The 17,262-nt window shown below is 43.9% G+C and overlaps 1 protein-coding gene and 1 long non-coding RNA gene across 2 annotated transcripts in view; one reads left to right on the top strand and one right to left on the bottom strand.

Moving 5' to 3' along the window:
• Positions 1 to 1,266: 1,266 nt before the first annotated feature.
• Positions 1,267 to 17,262, bottom strand: part of GRK7 (G protein-coupled receptor kinase 7) — an 82,953-nt gene continuing 66,957 nt past the window's right edge. The window contains exon 4 of the mRNA XM_053309182.1: positions 1,267 to 3,094. Coding sequence (XP_053165157.1) covers positions 2,770 to 3,094 — 325 coding nt within the window. The 3' untranslated portion in view covers positions 1,267 to 2,769. The remainder of the gene's footprint in view (positions 3,095 to 17,262) is intronic.
• LOC128350681 (uncharacterized) lies at positions 7,592 to 16,876 on the top strand. Its single transcript, XR_008319386.1, has 3 exons — positions 7,592 to 7,687; positions 15,361 to 15,514; positions 16,750 to 16,876. It is a non-coding gene; the product is annotated as an uncharacterized LOC128350681 (long non-coding RNA).

Raw genomic sequence — 17,262 nt, 5'->3', positions numbered from 1 at the left:
GGAATTGCGCTGAAATGTGAAACAACTAAGAGTCCTGTCGTTCTTTGTGGGTAAAGACAAACAATTCCATTGTGGCATAACTGGACTTTTCTGGATGCTGAGTCAGTATGATGTTGTAGTTAGAGTGTTAGACTATGACCTGGGCAGGCTGGATTCAAATCCCCACTCAGCCATTAAGTTCACTGGGTGACCTTGGACCATCACTCACACTCAGCCTAATCTGCCTCACAGGGCTGTTATAAGGATGGCTTCATGTGTGCTGGCCTGAGCACATCTGATTGATGTGGTAAGCACCCATAATGAGGCAGCCACCAACAGAAGGCAAAACAGGAAAGTCTTCCCCCTGCCCCATGTGCATTTACACACACACACACACACACACACACACACACACACACACACACACACGTAAGGCTCTCCATACAGGCTCATTCTTCTGATATTCCATTGGGTGGATGTGCCCCATAACCTACAATACTCCACCAAGCTCTGCTTCCTAGTCTACCTAGAACAGCTCCCCCATTCTGGTGGCAGGGAGTATTTTTGCCATTGAAACTGTCAATCAAAATCCCTACCCCAGGCCCAGAATAAGGTTGTCTTTGGGTCTGCCCATCCTCTCTCCCCAGAGGGGATACTGGGGCCATGTAGAAGACTGGAAGGACTACTCACAACAAATGTAATACTTTGCTTCTGAGATAAGTATGATTAATATGGAACTGAAAATAGGACTTAGCAGAACACTGAACAAAATACAAAACTTGGCATAGTATACTAACACTTGTTCTATCATAATAAGCAGGTCTACTGTGGTTTTAACATAGGCCTAAATGCTGGTTCTATACACATGTAATTCCAACAGCCACAAACAGGAGCAAGTTTGAAATAACATTTGTAATGCTTTTCACTTCAATTAGAGGGACACGGAGAAACAATATCTAGTTTTGATTACTATTGACTGCTGTAGGGAAGCAACACCAGAAGAGGGGCCATGCCTTCATCTCCTGCTTGTGGGCTTCTCAGAGGTACCTGATTCACCACTGTGGGAAACAGGATACGGGACCAGATAGGCCTTGGAGGTGATCCTCTTATGTTCTAAAATAACATTTTCCCTTTCTGGGACAAGCTTCTGTCCAGCCACTCCGTCTGATGCAGGGCCTTGCCTCCCTTCCAAGTATCAAGGATTAAGTATCATATGTGCATTTTGCAAAACAATAATGAACAACAGAGGGGTAATAAATAAATGGAAAGACACCACTGTTCTTACATTTACACCGCTTTATACAAAAAATTGGATTCCAACAATATGTAATTTATACATAATTTCCAATGTTGTTTTTTAATGCATGAAAATCAGAACGTGACCTAAATTAGAATCACACTACTAGTTGATAACCTCATGAATAAACTGACGTAGAGGGATTTTTGTTCAAGATTTTAAATTACACATTTTTTATTTTCTTACCTGAGAACAGGTTCTTGTACCGAGTTAGAAACATCTTAAGCTATATGTTTATATCAGAAGAGGGATCAATATGTAAGGTAATTAAAATCCTTGATAAATATTTAGTGGCATCTGTTTAAATTCTTCTTTTACATCTTAAGAATAAAGGTGGAGTCCTTTGCTTTCTCAGGTCATAAACCCCCCCCCCCCATTTGTTCAACTGCATATTTGCCTTTACATTCCTCTGACATTGTGGGATGCTGAATATGAATAATTTCATTGAGAATTTAGGGAGGGAAGAGCTGAACAAACCATACCTTGTATAAATGTGCTCCATGGACTTGAATTTGCAAATACAACCTCAAGCACTTGCTTTCTAATAACAATAGTTTTCTACTGTTGACCAGCTCCCAGTATCTCTACATTTGTAGCACAGACTTGCCAGACTAATAGCACAATCTTATGTACATTTAGTTGAAGTAAGTCTCAATGGGTTCATTGGGGCTTACTCCAGGGTAAGTGTGTTTAGGATTACAGCCTCAGTGAAATCGTTTCAGAATGTCAAAGAACAGATTCTTGAAGTGAGACATTTACAAAGCTTTGCAAAAGAACCAGCAGGAGTAAACATCTAAGTTATACATATGTACAGTATGTACATTATTTTCCCACATTGAAAGCACTTATAAAAATACTTAACTTGTTTTAATCACATTACTTGCTGAATGATCATTCCTATAGCATTTGTATTATTTCTCTTCTTAAAGACCAGTTACAAACTGGTGTGATTGAATTGTAGTTTAATTTAAACTACAGCTTTCATCAAAATGAAAAGATATTATCAGGAAACCTGATAGAAAGTTGAAATATGTAGCAAAAATGTGTCTTGACAATTATATTAATGTTTAACATATGGGGTAGCATAATATGAAGGGATTAACCAATATAAATATTCTTACTTTTCTACTGAATTTAAATGATCTTAGATCCATGATCTCATTCCTCACTCCAATGGTAAATTCTTTTTACAAAGAACTTGGATGTATTCCTATGGAACCTTACCAAAGTAATTGTAGTCTCCAAGCAAGATAATTTTAAATCCAAGTGACCAATATTGTTTTGTGTATTTTACCCAGAAACCATGATAGACCTTCTCCTGGTATTAAAAGAATCCTGATTCTTCAGAGCAAACATTTCCAATAAAGTCCCACATGGAAGAGAACAGTTTATTCAGCTTGGCTTCATGATGTCATTGAGTTCTTGCTAAACTTCTTTGAAATAATAGAAGGTTCAGTGGTGCATTCCTACCTTTTGTGTTCTTGATGCAACATTTATAACAACAAACAGACTCCAGACTTGGAATCCCCTCCAGCTACTCTGTTGGGATCATTCAGTTCCTCAAAGAGTCCTGTTTCAATAACTTCTTCCTGCCAGGGGATTGAGATAGCACCAGTTGAAAATGTCTTGAAGAATTTCTTGTCTTTCTCATCAAACTCAATCCCTCGAACTTCAGAGAAGTCAGCAATGTCTGCAACATCTTTGGCATAGACAACGGATGGATCTGGCACAAAAGGAGGATCTATAAGTCCTGCCTCCAGCCTATGGAAGTTTATTGACTTGAAGAAAGCATGTTTCCTGGGATCATCATCAGCAGATCTGCAACAAGACAAGGGACCATCAAGCAAGAGAAAGCTAGTTCTGAATTACAAGTTTAAACTCAGTCATGCACAATATTTAGGTAAATTTAGCTATAGGATTAGAGAGGTGTAATCAAAAAGAGCTTAATTTATTTTCTTCCTTGCTCTTAAAAGAAATTAGAAAAATTGGGGAACACAAGAGGTTCTGTTTTATGAACAAGGTATTACTCAGGCTAAAAGACAAAGTTTTGGGCAGGATATAAATATGTCAAATAAATAGACAGACAGACAGATAGATAGATAGATAGATATTTTTTTTTAAAACATAACATCCTGTTTACTTGCAATTAGGTCCCATTGGTTTCAATAAATTGTGTTAAGAAATGTAAGCATGAACATCAGCCATCAAACCATGATTACCACTAAGGAAAGCTCTCACAAGAGTTTAAAAGAGGGTTGCCTTACAGCAACAGCAACTTAAAGAACTTCTTTGCAGACATGCCATCTTTTTCACCAGGGCTTCAAGGATTGGCCATGGGCCTTTTGATGGGCCTAAGCCCTCAGCCAATGCTAGAGTTCAATGACCTTTGACTCCAGTCCTGGTTTCTATTTTCATCTGTAAAATTGTTGGGTATGCAAAGAATCTCAGAGATGTGACCACAGGCCAGGAATAAAATGAGAGGCCAGAAAATCATAGAAGTGATTCACAGAACACTATTCCTAGCTGACAAGGAGACAGCAGGCATGATCGGTAGCTTCTGAGAACATTAGTAAGAAAATGAAGCTTCCTGCCCTTGCCTCCCTTTACAGAGAGGCTAGACTGCATTCAGAATGTCTTCAGTCTCACAACCAACCATAGAATTTACTTCCAGGGCCAGCCCTACCATGAAGTGCAATGAAGCAGACTGCCACAAGCAACAGACTATGGGCCACTTCTCAGGAATGGCACAGCCAGGGGTGGATTAACCTCTTTGCCGCCCATAAGCAAAGAGGATTTTTGCCACCACAGGGATGGGGGCGCGAGGGGAAATCCCCCCCTTTTTGTCTATAAAAATTGCTGCTGCCACAGCGGGATGGGGTGCACTGTTGTTGGCTAATTGCAAGAGGGTGGAGGGGGACAAGGAGGGAAGAGTACCCCCCCTTTACCTCCTAAAGTGTCACCCATGGTTTTTCCCAGCAGCGGTGTGGCGGCCCTTCCCCACCAGTAACATCTGTCCCTTCCCTTCCTTGGAAAGGGGGAGTGACCAAGCGGCCAGTGAGAGAGCTCTCCCCCTAATTTTAGGCAGCCGTTTGCTGCCTGAATGCCATTTATTTAGCTTTCTCTCCCTCCAGTGAGGGAGAGAAAGCAAAATAAACAGTGTTCAGTAAGCAAATGGCTGCCTGATGAGGGGGAAGAGCTCGCTCCTCAGGCAATCTGGAGCCCTGGCCACGCCCCCTTTTCACCATCATGTTGCATCATTGTGCAAAGGGGGCGTGGCCAGGGCAGCCTCCAGAGGTGCCTGGCAAAATTTGAGGAGTGGCACCTTGCCGCTCCTTAAATTTTGTCGCCCTAGGCAGATGCCTCTTCTGCCTATGGGCACAGCAATTCACCCAACACTTGCCCCATGGATGAGCTGTAGCAAAAGGAAGGTGAAATTGAACTACGCTCTTTTTCCTTAGCCCTTTCCTTCCTTTTCTGTTAAGAAGGGCAATAGAGAAAGGAATTAGGATGTGGGGAAAAGGAGACAGAAAGGAGGGGTGCCATTTGGTTTTCTTCTTCAGACAGCAACATATCATGGGCTGGCACTGTTTACTTTTACTAACTGGAGTGTGTGTGTGTGTGTGTGTGTGTGTGGCTATTTGCATTTCCAGAAAATAATCAGATTTTTTACAGAGCAAATGTTACAAAACATACAATGAGGTATGCAATATACTAATATTAAAAAACATGATTTGTTATGGACATAATTCTGCTAAATATGGTTACACTTCTGTCAAAGGCTTGTTGTTTTCATCTGTATGATAAAAACATCAACACAGGCCTATGTAATCTTGGCATCTTTAACTTTTACTTCCATGCACATCCCACAGATCCTCTAATTTAGACACCCCTGCTTTATTTGCTGCTTGTAGTAGGGAGCCACATTTTGAATAGCCATGCAGGGGCATATCTAGGGTAGGGCAGGCAGGGCACGTGCCCCAGGCGCCACTTGAAGAGAGGCGCCATTTTTTAAAATGAAACAAAAAATAAAAAAATGGCCACTGAAAACAAAATGGCCACCATGCATGCTCAAATGGCCTCTGTGAGGCCCTAGGCCATGCCAGGCCTCGCAGAAGCCAATTGAGCATGAGCGGTGACCATTTTGTTTTCAGCGGACATTTTATTAAAAAAGATTATTTTTAAAAATGGCCACCGCACATGCTCAGATGGTCCCTGCAAGGTCCTCAGCCTGGGATGGGCTGCAGCGGTGAATTAAGAGGCTGGTGAGGGGAGCGGGAACTTTTGCAGACCCCCCCCCCCGGCCTTTAGGAAGCCCCCCAAAGGGGCTATAGGTAAAAAGAATTTTAATTTAATATGATATAAGTCACTGTACACATATACAGTTTTGCACTATGTACAGAGAAACAGGGCTTGTGAATACTGAGCTGAAGCTTATGAGCTAGGATTGTATTCATTTGCTCTTACTTTGCTTCTTGTGATAAGTGAGTTAAATATGATGTCTTAATAATATGGCTATTAATGGTGAGTTTGTCTTTGAATCAGTGTGAAATCCTTAATATTAAGGCCCACTGAGAGTTTCTTGCTCTCTTTCTCTCATTTTAACTGTCTTTCTGAAATACTAGAATATATTCCAAGCAGTGACACAGTTTACTCTGCATATCCTTTAATTATTTTCAGAATATCTGGGAAAATTCAAATTCTCCATTAAAACTTATGTAATAGTGATGCTACAGTGCATAGTATAAAATTAGACAGGCACTTCTGTTTAGTTTTCCAAGTACACCTCTGCATAGTATTTGGGTATTTGAGCCCCAGCATACTGAAATTTGTAGTTTTCCAGCATTTTTTGGTCTGGCTATGTCTACTGCTAAATAGTTTTTGAAATATTAAAAAGATTAACAAGCTTGACTTGTATTTTTCAGCTGATATTATGGTAAAGTAATATGAAAGATGGGTGTCAGATGTTTGGACAGGGGGTGCAATTCCAGTGATTGCCCTAGGCGCTATTTTCTCTAGATACACGTCTGTAGCCATGGCCTACTGCCTCCTAGCAAGTGACATTTTAGCACCACCTCCAGGTTTTTTCATGTATGTACAAAAGTCAACAAAGGGCACATAACCCTTATAAGTAACAAACAGAAGGGGAGTGTGCCTATAATAAAAAGAGCCAACCAAGGGACTATATGGACAACCCAGAGTTGAGTTACTGAAGGAGTTCTTCTTGATGTGGATCAGAACTATTTGAGACCTCACAAGTATGTTTGCCCACAATCTGTTTACTGCCTGGCTTTGCATGAGATCCAGCTCTATCAATGCATCTGTTTTGGTTACTACCAAATGTACCACTTCTAAAACACAGGCTGAATGATAGCCAGGGACCTTTGATGTTATAATATACCAGATTAATTATCAGACTTGTTTATACCGCTATTCAGTAAATACCTTGGTGAATATTTTAAAAAGGAATCCTGAAATATTTCACTCTCTCCCCAGTCCTTATCACAGCTGTTTCACATTGCCTCCCAACTTTGATGTTACTTTGACCTGGGTGGAGGAATAGCTGTCTATCCACCCTGCTGCTAACATGAGACATGGATCTCCCTGACAATTACTAGTGTAACCACTGCCACCAAATAGACTTTTGTGCTCTAGGCTGAGTCTACCACAACAGCCTTTGGTAGAATACTAAGGCATATAGATGTGGGGTAGAGAAAACAGAAGCTACATTTTCCATTTAGATGTAAACAAAAAATTTTAGTTTGCAATTAGTTCAATTTAAATTAAAATTTGCTTCACAAGTTAAGTACAACTCCCCCCACGGCCCCCACCCACCAAAAGAGCATAGGGAACAAAAAAAGAAATGTGGTTAAAAACTCATCCACTAACCTAACTCTCACTGAGCCCTAACTTAAAGTCCTTGATTATCACCTCTAGCAACTCTTGCTTTTCCTTAATTCAGCCACAGTTTCTGTTCTTTTCCAGTGATTTCTGCTCTGTCCCAGCAATTCTTCAGCTCTGTAGTCTCTCTACAGTCTCCTCCTTCCAAAATGAACTTTTGGACTCTCTTCTTAAACTCTTTCTTCTTGATTGGTTTCTCTTTAAGGGATAAGTATGTGTGTGTTATTTGCCAGGGCTAGCATTTGCTAGGGCTGGCAAACTCCAGTGTTTTTATTTGTTCCTGCCTGGAGGGGGTGGAGTCAGCTAGGGTTGGGGGAGGCCCCATATTCCTTTGACCCACATCCTGTGTCTCAGTTGGAAGCCTACTCTCTACATAATAGGTGTAGGCCTGAGAACATAGCGAACAGGGATAGCAAACAGGACACTGGAGTTTTGCAGGAGTTTAGTGGGAAGTTTACACGGGGGCCTGGAACAAGCCCCTGTGATCACAAGGAGTCCGGTGGAGAAGAGAAGGTAAGTACAAATCTCTCCCTCATATTCTTGAGAAAGGCTTTTTGGACAGTTAAATAGCTGACCATTACAGCTGAGACCCATCTTTCAAATAAACTATCTCTAAATACTGTAAACAGCCAACAAAACCACTATGAAGATAGAAAACCAGAAGAGAGGGCACTTCCCAGTGTATTGCACAGAGTGTTGCACGTATGACTATTTGCTCCATGGGCAGAAGTCATGGGTGTGTGCTCGGTGCAAGGAGCTCCTGGCTCTCAGGGAACAAGTTCGTTCCCTCAAGACCAAGGTGGCGGATCTGAAGAAGCTCAGAGAGACAGAGAAGCATGTGGACGAGACCTTCAGGGACGTAGTAGAGGCATCCCACTTCAGGGCTGATAGCTCCGCAGTCCTCAGAGAGAATTAAGGTCTTGGGGGAGGAGGACATCGGTCTGAGGAAGAGGAAAATGCTCTTTAGAAAGGACCCCTTCCATGGATGTTGAACCAATATCTTCTCGCACAGGGGATACTCCTCCGGGGGGTGGGGCCTCCTTTTAGTGGGCAATTTGATCATTAGAAGTATAGAGAGATGGGGTTGTGACCTAAGTGTTGACCGCAGGGTGACTTGCCTGCCTGGCGCGAAGTTGCGGAACATCACACAGCATCTAGATAGGCTCTTAGGCAGTGCTGGGGAAGAGACAGATGTGGGGAAATGTAGTCGGGAGGTCCTGGAATCCAAATTTAGACTGATAGGTAGCGTTTTGAAGTCCAGGAACCCCAAAGTAGAATTCTCAGAAATGCTACCTGTTCCACACGTAGGTACAGTGAGACAGGCAGAGCTGAGGGGCTTCAATGCATGGATGAGACGTTGGTGCCAGGAGGAGGGGTTTAGATTTGTTAGAAACTGGGATACATTTTGGGGCCAGCAAGGCTTTTACAAAAGGGAGAGCCTGCACTTGAACCAAGATGGAACCAGTGTGCTGGCGCTTAAAATCAAAAAGGTTGCAGAGCAGCTTTTAAAATGATGCCTGGGGAATAGCCGACAGGAGCTGGGCAGTATCCAGTTCGGCAAATACCATCCTTTAAAGTGTGAGGGTGCAAAGGATTTAGATAAAACAGAAGGAGACAGAGCAGAACCACATAAAGAGCAGACAGAAGGCTGTGCCAGCTGGTCAAAGAGTGCAAAGAAAGATAGTATACACCAGGTGAGAGATTCAGCATATAGGAGCTTATATGCCAATGCCAGAAGCCTCCGAGCCAAGATGGGTGAGCCGGAGTGCTTGGTTGCTAACAAAGAAATAGAGATAGTGGGCATAATAGAAAGATGGTGGAACAGTGAGAACCAGTGGGACACTGTTATCCCTGGATATAAATTCTATAGAAAGGACAGGGAGGGGTGCCTTGGAGGTGGAGTAGCACTGTATATTAAAGAAGGGATAGAATCTAACAAAGTAGAAAACCTAGGTCCTCCACAAAAACCCTGTTGGTGACATGCAAGGCCTATAAGGAAATGTGCTACTGGGGACGTGCTATCTCCCTCCAGATCAAAACACTGACAATGACTGAGTGTTGCAGGAGGAAATCAGGGAGGCATCAAGGAGAGGCAGGGCTGTAATAATGGGTGACTTCCATTATCCACACGTGGACTGGGTAAATTAACAGTCAGGTCAGGACAAAGAAGTCAAATTTCTAGATACGCTAAATGACTGTGCCCTAGAACAGTTGGTCTTGGAACCAACCAGAGAGAAGGCGACCTTGGACTTAATCCTGAGTGGCACCCAGGACCTGGTGCGTGATGTCGGTGTCATCAACCCTTTAGGGAACAGTGACCATAGTGCAATCAAATTCAGTATACATGCAGAGAGAGAGAATCAGCAAGGAAGTCTAACACAGACATTTTGAATTTTAGAAGAGGAAACTTCTCTAAAATAAGGAGTATGGTGAAAAGAAAGTTGAAAGGGAAAATCAGGAGAGTCACTTCGCTCCAGAATGCATGGCATTTACTCAGAACTACAATACTAGAAGCCCAGCTAGATTGTATACCCAAAAGGAGGAAAGGTACCACTAAGTCCAGGAGGATGCCAGCATTCCAAAACAGGTAACATCAAGGAAGCCATAAAAGGGAAGAAGACTTCCTTCCAAAATTGGAAGGTCTGTCCAAATGAAGAGAACAGAAAGGAAAACAAACTCTGGCAAAATAAATGCAAGGTGACAATAAGGGAGGCAAAAAGAGAATTTAAGGAACCTTTAGCTAAAAGTATCAAGGGGAATAACAAAAATTTCTTTAAATACATCAGAATTAGGAAACCTGTCAGGGAGGTGGCAGGGAGGTAGTTGGACCATTAGACAATGAGGGAGTGACAGAGATTATTAAGAAGGATATGGAGGTTGCAGAGAAGATAAATGAGTTATTTGCATCTGTCTTCACAGCAGAGGATACTGAGCATATACCCATTCCTGAACCAGCCTTTTCGGGGCTAGAGGCTAAAGAACTGAGATAGAAGTGACAAGAGATGATGTTCTAAACTGTCTGGATAAACTGAAAACTAGCAAATCACCAGGGCTGGATGGTTTCCATCCATGAGTCCTCAAAGAACTCAAATGTGAAATTGCCAACCTCCTTCATAAAATATATAACTTATCCCTGCAATCAGGCTCTGTACCGGAGAAGTAGTCAATAACACCGATTTTCAAAAAGGGATCCAGGGGTGATCCGGGAAATTACAGGCCGGTTAGCTTAACATCCGTTCCCGGCAAATAGATGGAAAGCACCTCAAGCATAAAATTGTAAAGCACATAAAACAACAGGCCCTGCTGGGAGAGAACCAGCATGGCTTCTGCAAAGGGAAATCTTGCCTCACAAAACTTTTGGAGTTCTGTGTCAACAAGTGTGTGGATCAAGGGAATCCAGTTGACATAGTATACCTGGACTTCCAAAAAGCTTTAGATAAAGTTCCTCATCAAAGATTCTTGAGGAAACCTAGTAGGGTACAAGTACATGTGTGGATTGCTAACTGGTTGAAGGGTAGGAAACAGAGGAAAGGGATAAATGGAGAGTTTCCCCAATTGAGGGAAGTAAGAAGTGGGGTCCCCCAGGGATCTGTACTGGGACCGGTGCTTCTTAATTTATTCATAAATGATCTAAAAGTAGGGGTAAGCAGTGAGGTGGCCAGATTTGCAGATGTTACCAAACTTTTTCAGGTAGTGAAATCCAAAACAGCTTGTGAGGGACTCCAAAAGGATCTCTCCAAACTGGGGGAGTGGGCAACAAAATGGCAAATGCGCTTCAGTGTTACCAAGTGTAAAGTGATGCACATTGGGAAGAAATACCCCAACGAAGTATACACTGATGGGATCTGAGCTGTCAGTGACTGACCAGGAGAGGGATCTTGGGCTCGTGGTGGACAGCTCGTTGAAAGTGTCAACTCAATGTGCAGCAGCTGTGAGGGATCATTAGGAAGGGGATTGGAAATAAAATGGCTAATATTATCATGCCCTTATACAAAACTATGGTGTGGCCACTCCTGGAATACTGTGTACAATTCTGGCCACCACATCTAAAGAAGGACATTGTAGAACTGGAAAAGGTACAGAAGAGGGCAACCAAGATGATCAGGGGCCTAGAGCACCTTTCTTATGAGGCAAGGCTACAACACCGAGGGCTATTTAGTTTAGAAAAAAGACGACTGAGGGGAGACATGATAGAAGTCTATAAAATCATGCATTGTGTGGAGAATGTGGACAGAGAGAAATTCTTCTCCCTCTCCCATAACACTAGAACCAGGGGTCATCCCATGAAATTGATTGTCAGGAAATCTAGAACCAACAAATGGAAGTACTTTTTCACAGAACACATAATCCACTTGTGGAATTCTCTGCTGCAAGATGTGGTGACAGCCAACAACCTGGATGGCTAATAGGGGCTTGGATAACTTCATGGAGGAGAGGTCTATCATCGGCTACTCATCGGAGGGGTATAGGCCACCTCCAGCCTCAAAGGCAGCATGCCTCTGAGTACCAGTTGCAGGGGAGTGACAGCAGGAGGGAGGGCATGCCCTCAACTCCTACCTGTAGGCTTCCAGCGGCATCTGGTGGACCATTGTGTGAAACAGGATGCTGGACTAGATGGGCCTTGGGCTTGATCCAGCAGGGCTGTTCTTGTGTTCTTATGTTCATTTTAGGACACTGGCAAGGGTGCATATGTCCACATTGACAGAGAGCTTGGCAAGAGTCATGCATGAGCAGCTACCCATTGGCAGTTGCCAAGATGAGGAAAGCAGTCTCCAGGGTACCTCACCACACATCTTTCCTCCATACAGAAACTTTGTTTGCTATAGTGTCCTAATGGCCTGTCACTCCCATTAGGGAGTAATCAGTAGGAGAAGGGGTAGTTTTGCTGTCTCTGATGGATCTTCCCAAGGAGGTGTCTCCGTGGCCTTTCACTCTCATTATTGAGCAGTGTGCCCTGGGTCAGGTGACTCTATCTTCTCAGCAGTAATGCACTTCTAAAATGCTGGAGCACCACTGACCCCAGCAACTGGCCTTGCTCATGAGTAAGCTTAGGAAGTGCAAACCCCCAAAGGGGGAGGTGCTGGGTCCCCTTCCCCAACCTTTCAGAAATAAAAATAGAACTCGGCTGCTCCAGGATCCCTGCTTGGGCTGCACTTTACACACGGCCAATAGCCGTTTCACCACCACCACCACCACCACCACAGCATTTCTGTCCACGGGGTAGACATTGGATTCTGTGACAGACCTTTAAACCCATTCAAAATTCCCAGGTCTGGTCCTGTGTTGCACTGTATGCAAATCTGCTGGCATGTGGATTTGTGGGAGAGGGGAGCCCTGGTTCCCCGCTGCCCCTGAACAGTGGGTTTGCTCTTCAGGGGCGCTGGCAAGGGTGCACATTTCCACATGGGCAGATGGGCTCGCAGGGGGCATGTTCTGACAACTACTTGGCAGCAGTGGCCAGGATCAGGAAAGCAGTCTCTGGGGTACCCATCCCTGCGGCTTCCCCATCCTCGCTCGATCTCAAGCCTCCAGTTGCCCAGCACTCTTGTGAGAGAGTGGTCCATGGGATAATGGGTGGCGAGCACTTGAGTATCACCTAGTACATTTTAAATTTGTGCTCCCAAACAGCTCTTCTCATGAGTAAGCCTAGGGAGTGCATACCCCCCAAAGGGGATGGGGCTTGGGCCCCCTTCTCCAACCTTCCAGTGAGAAAAATAGCACTTTGCGACTCAAGAATCCCTGCTTGGGGCCGCCCTTTTCACCCAGTGAGTAGCATGCCCTGCCAAAGCATTTGTGCTGGTGGGGAACACACCATGTTCCGTGATATACCTTTAAACCTATTCAAAACTCCCAGGTCCAGACCAGCATTGTGTTGTATGCAGATCTGCTGGCAAGGGGATTCATAGGAGAGGGAAGCCCTGGTTCCCTGCTGCCCCAGGACAGCAGGGATCACCCTTTGAGGGAGCGGCCAAGGGTGAACATGTTCACATCGGTGGTCAGGCTGTCAGGGGGCATGCTCTGACCGCTAGTCAGCGGCATTTGCCAGGACGGGGAAAGCAGTCTGTGGGATAATGAGTGGCAAGTGCTCAAGTACCATCTAGTAAATTTGAAATCAGTGCTCACATACAAGCAGTCTTGTGGAATGCAACAGGAGCACTTCAGAGTGCCTACTCCTCACTGATGGTTCTTCTCATGAGTAAGCCTAAGGATAACCCCCATGGGGAAGGGGCTTCCTGTGAGAAAAATATAACTTGGCTTCTCCAGGATCCCTGCTTGAGACTGCCTTTTAAACCTGACCATGGGAAACCCACCCCCCACATGCCAAATGTTCCCCTCCCAGTGCCTCAATGGGGTGCCTTGCTTATGTTGCCACCTGGAGTGCTTGTGCTTTGTGGACATACATCACGGTCGCTTGCTTCTCGGGGAGCAAAGCACTTTGTGCCCATCCTGTCATTTTGTACCCTTTCCCTCCTGCTTGTCAGGTGAGGGGAGCAAGGAGCAGAGTTGGAATAGGGAATGCCCATTGAGAGGATGGCAAGGCTGCAATGGGGCATTGTGGCGTCCATGTTGTTCGGCAACTCCATAGCAGCATAGGTGACAGGAGGAGCGAGGCTGGTTCTCCAAGAGGTGGCCAGTGAAAAGCACTGCTGGCAAGTCCCTGGGCTGCTGCCTCTATGACTGTGGTTTGAAAATCAGCACTACACCGTGGTTATGGTGCTGTCCAGAGTCGGAGGTAATGCCTCAGTGGCTAAACCTTGGGTCTTGATGGTGAACCTTTGTGCAAACTGAAGGTTCAAACTGGAGTTTGGCAAGGGAAACCAGAAGTCGCTTTTGCCGCAAAACTGCAGTTTCAAATGTTCTGACATTCTGGAGTTCCAACTTCTGCCACATTTAACTCCGGTTTCGCATTACATATGAACCAGACCTTTGTAAGAATGAAGCTACGGGAACATCATCTACTGAAACTTTCCTGAAATGGCTGTTTCATTTATTTATAACATTAGTATATGGGGTTATCCTATTTTATCTTCACAATAACCCTGTGAGGTAGAATAACACGGTTAAGCCCACCTAGTGAACTCTTTGGCTGAACACCACTGTGGACCCAGTTATCCCTAGCCCAGCTCCAACACTCTTGCCACTATACAGCTCCTGTGCAACTGCATCAGTGTTGTGTTTCCGACCCATACAGCAGCTCAGGCAATGCACTACCACCCACCTAACACTGTGCAGTATGTCAGCCACTGTTTCTTAATTAATTATTAGGCAGACCAGCTTTTCTAAGTTCTTTTGTGCTTATCGGTAATGGCCATGTTTCACACCAAAAGCAAACTTGTTGCACAGGACTTGGGGCTATGCACAACTGGGAATCAGCAAAGAAATATGCAATGGAATTGTTGATGGGAGAATAAAAAACAAGGGCTGACATCCAGACGAATGCAGTACATGTGCAAATATGTTGTGCTAGCCAGATGTGCTAAAACTGGAGCTTGCTTTCCAGACAAGAGTACTCATGCAAACATCTTTGTGTTTGTGCAACAAGGTGGCATGCCTCTGGCTGCAAAGCCTCTTCCTCATTGTTTCACAGGGCACTTTTGTGCAAGAGTGCAACTTAAGGGCATCTCTGAGATGTCATGCAGCTACGCAATTGTTTTGCACTAGTGCAGCTTTGTTAATTGTGCAAGTGCTATGCTAGCCTGGATGTCAGCCAGTGAAGCAGTGTGAGGTTGGATGAGATGCTCACCAAACCTAATGTGGCTCTGCAAGCTGCTACTGAAGAACAGGCTTTTAAAAGGGAGCATAAAGCCTGCACTTTTTTTATTTTAAGGAAGCATAATGGCTATGCAGTCCCCAGGGACATACTTCTGGAAGCCAAATAGCACTTTTGGAGCAAGGTGAGATCAGCAAAAATTGCTTCCCCTTCTTCACATGCTCACTCCGCTGTATGACAAGCCTTTAGCTGAACTGGGGGAGCCTTCAGTGTGAGGGTACAGCTCTTGCCTTGTTTCCCTAATTCTGCAGAACATTTGGGCCACTAATAATAATAATTTAGTCTCATGCCTTTTGATTTTTATTTACTCCTAGATGTTCATTCATCTTAAAGGCTTAAATCTTATATTCCCAACCCCTACAGAAACTATGTTTGCTAATGTATGCATAACTGTATTAATGTATATTATTCCTAGATGCCAACTCTGTCCCCATATCCATTCAGGCAGCATTATTACAAGACCTAATAACATCAGCCATACCATCAGGAGATCATTCAACTGCTCATCCTCCAACATGACACATACCATCATTGTCAACTGTGCCCTTCTGTTGTCTACATAGAACAAGGTCAGTATCTTCACAAAAGAATTAATGGATACTCATCTGACATTTAAAAAATGGCAAAATTCAGAAACCAGTGAGAGAATATTTCACTGTCCCAGGGCATATTGCTGCTGGTCAGAAAGTCACCATTATATAATAAAAGGAACTTCAAAGAGAGACTGCAGTGAGGCTGCTGCATTAGAATTTATCAAAGAGTCTAATCTGCACAGGCTTGAATCAATACAGTGAAGCTCTTCTCATGACTGGTGATATCCGCAGATGAGCAGCCTCCAAGCCCTAGGCGGCCAGATCAGCTGCCAACATGACTGCCAGCTCCATCACAGAGCTGGTGGAGTTCCAGGATGCCCCACGCAAGTCTGCGCGGCATCCCGGAGAGACCCCCAGGACCAGGAGGCTTGTTTCAGTCTCCTGGTAGGGGTCTCCTTGTGTGTTGCTGTGGTGCGGAGCCGCACCGCAATGGAACACAACCAGAAAATCCGGGTTAGCGGAGCACTCTCTCTGCTAACCTGGGCTAAGGGGAGGGCTTCTTTGGTGGGCTAGCTGCCAGAGAACCACCGGGCTCGCCCGCGAGCCAAGTGGTTCTCACGATGGGGGAAAACCAGGCTGGGCTCATTTAGCCCAGTTTCCCCCCATCGTGAGGGAAACATAATGGCTATGCAGTCCCCAGGGACATACTTCTGGAAGCCAAATAGCACTTTTGGAGGAAGGTGAGATCAGCAAAAATTGCTTCCCCTGCTTCAGTGATTTCCTATTACATTATGCTGTTAATATAGCTCTTGTAAATTAGAGCTAGAAAGATATTGTTATCACTACCACCTACAACTGTGGTGAATTGTCACAATGTTTAAAGGTAAAGTGTGCTGTCAAGTTGATTTTGACTCCTGGCGCCCACAGAGCCCTGTGGTTGTCTTTGGTAGAATACAGGAGGGGTTTACCATTGCCTCCTTCCACGCAGTATGAGATGATGCCTTTCAGCATCTTCCTATATCACTGCTACCCGATATAGTACCAGTGGGGATTTGAACCGGCAACCATCTGCTTGTTAGTCAAGCATTTTCCCGCTGCACCACTTAAGGTAAACATTTAAGCTGTTCATAGCATTGTCATTTGGTATTTTTTCATCCCCCCCTTTTCTCTGTATCTGTGTTGTGAACACATGCATTGTCTGTAATATAAACCTTTGTAGTCTACAGTCTATTTCATCAAATTTATAATGTGTCATTCTTAATTAATTCCAGGACACTTTGAGATCTGCCAGAGAAGTCCTGCTCAGAGTTCCATGTTTTAGAGATTCTAGATTGGCAGGACCTTCTCAGTAGTTGTCCCAACAATGTGAAATGTTCTACCTTGGGAGTTATTCTTGACCACATCACTGGCTGCTTTTTGAAAACCAACCAAAATGAATCTATTTCAGCTAGCCTTTGAGTCTGTTACTTGATAAATTGCTGTTGACTTATTTTAATTTTGGCTTCTTAGTGTTCTTAACATGACCTTTTAGTGTTGCAATTGTTTGTTTACTTGTTTATTTACATTTGTATACTGCCCTTTGTCCTAAGACCCAGTTGGGTGGTAGTGTGCTATGATGGTTTTAAATTGCAAACCACTTTGTAAATTAATACTGAAAAGTGGTTAAACCAATACAATAAATTCTTTTATTAAACTTATTAAAACTGATTTCCAATTTCCTACAATTCTTCCCTATCAAAGAAAAATTGACTTGCCTAACTGATTTCATGTTTATTTTTGTGTAA

Source organism: Hemicordylus capensis, chromosome 3, assembly GCF_027244095.1.
Source record: "Hemicordylus capensis ecotype Gifberg chromosome 3, rHemCap1.1.pri, whole genome shotgun sequence".
NCBI classification, from domain to species: Eukaryota; Metazoa; Chordata; class Lepidosauria; order Squamata; family Cordylidae; genus Hemicordylus; species Hemicordylus capensis.
Note: the sequence above shows the minus strand (reverse complement) of the source record. Positions and strands in the feature narration are given on the sequence as shown.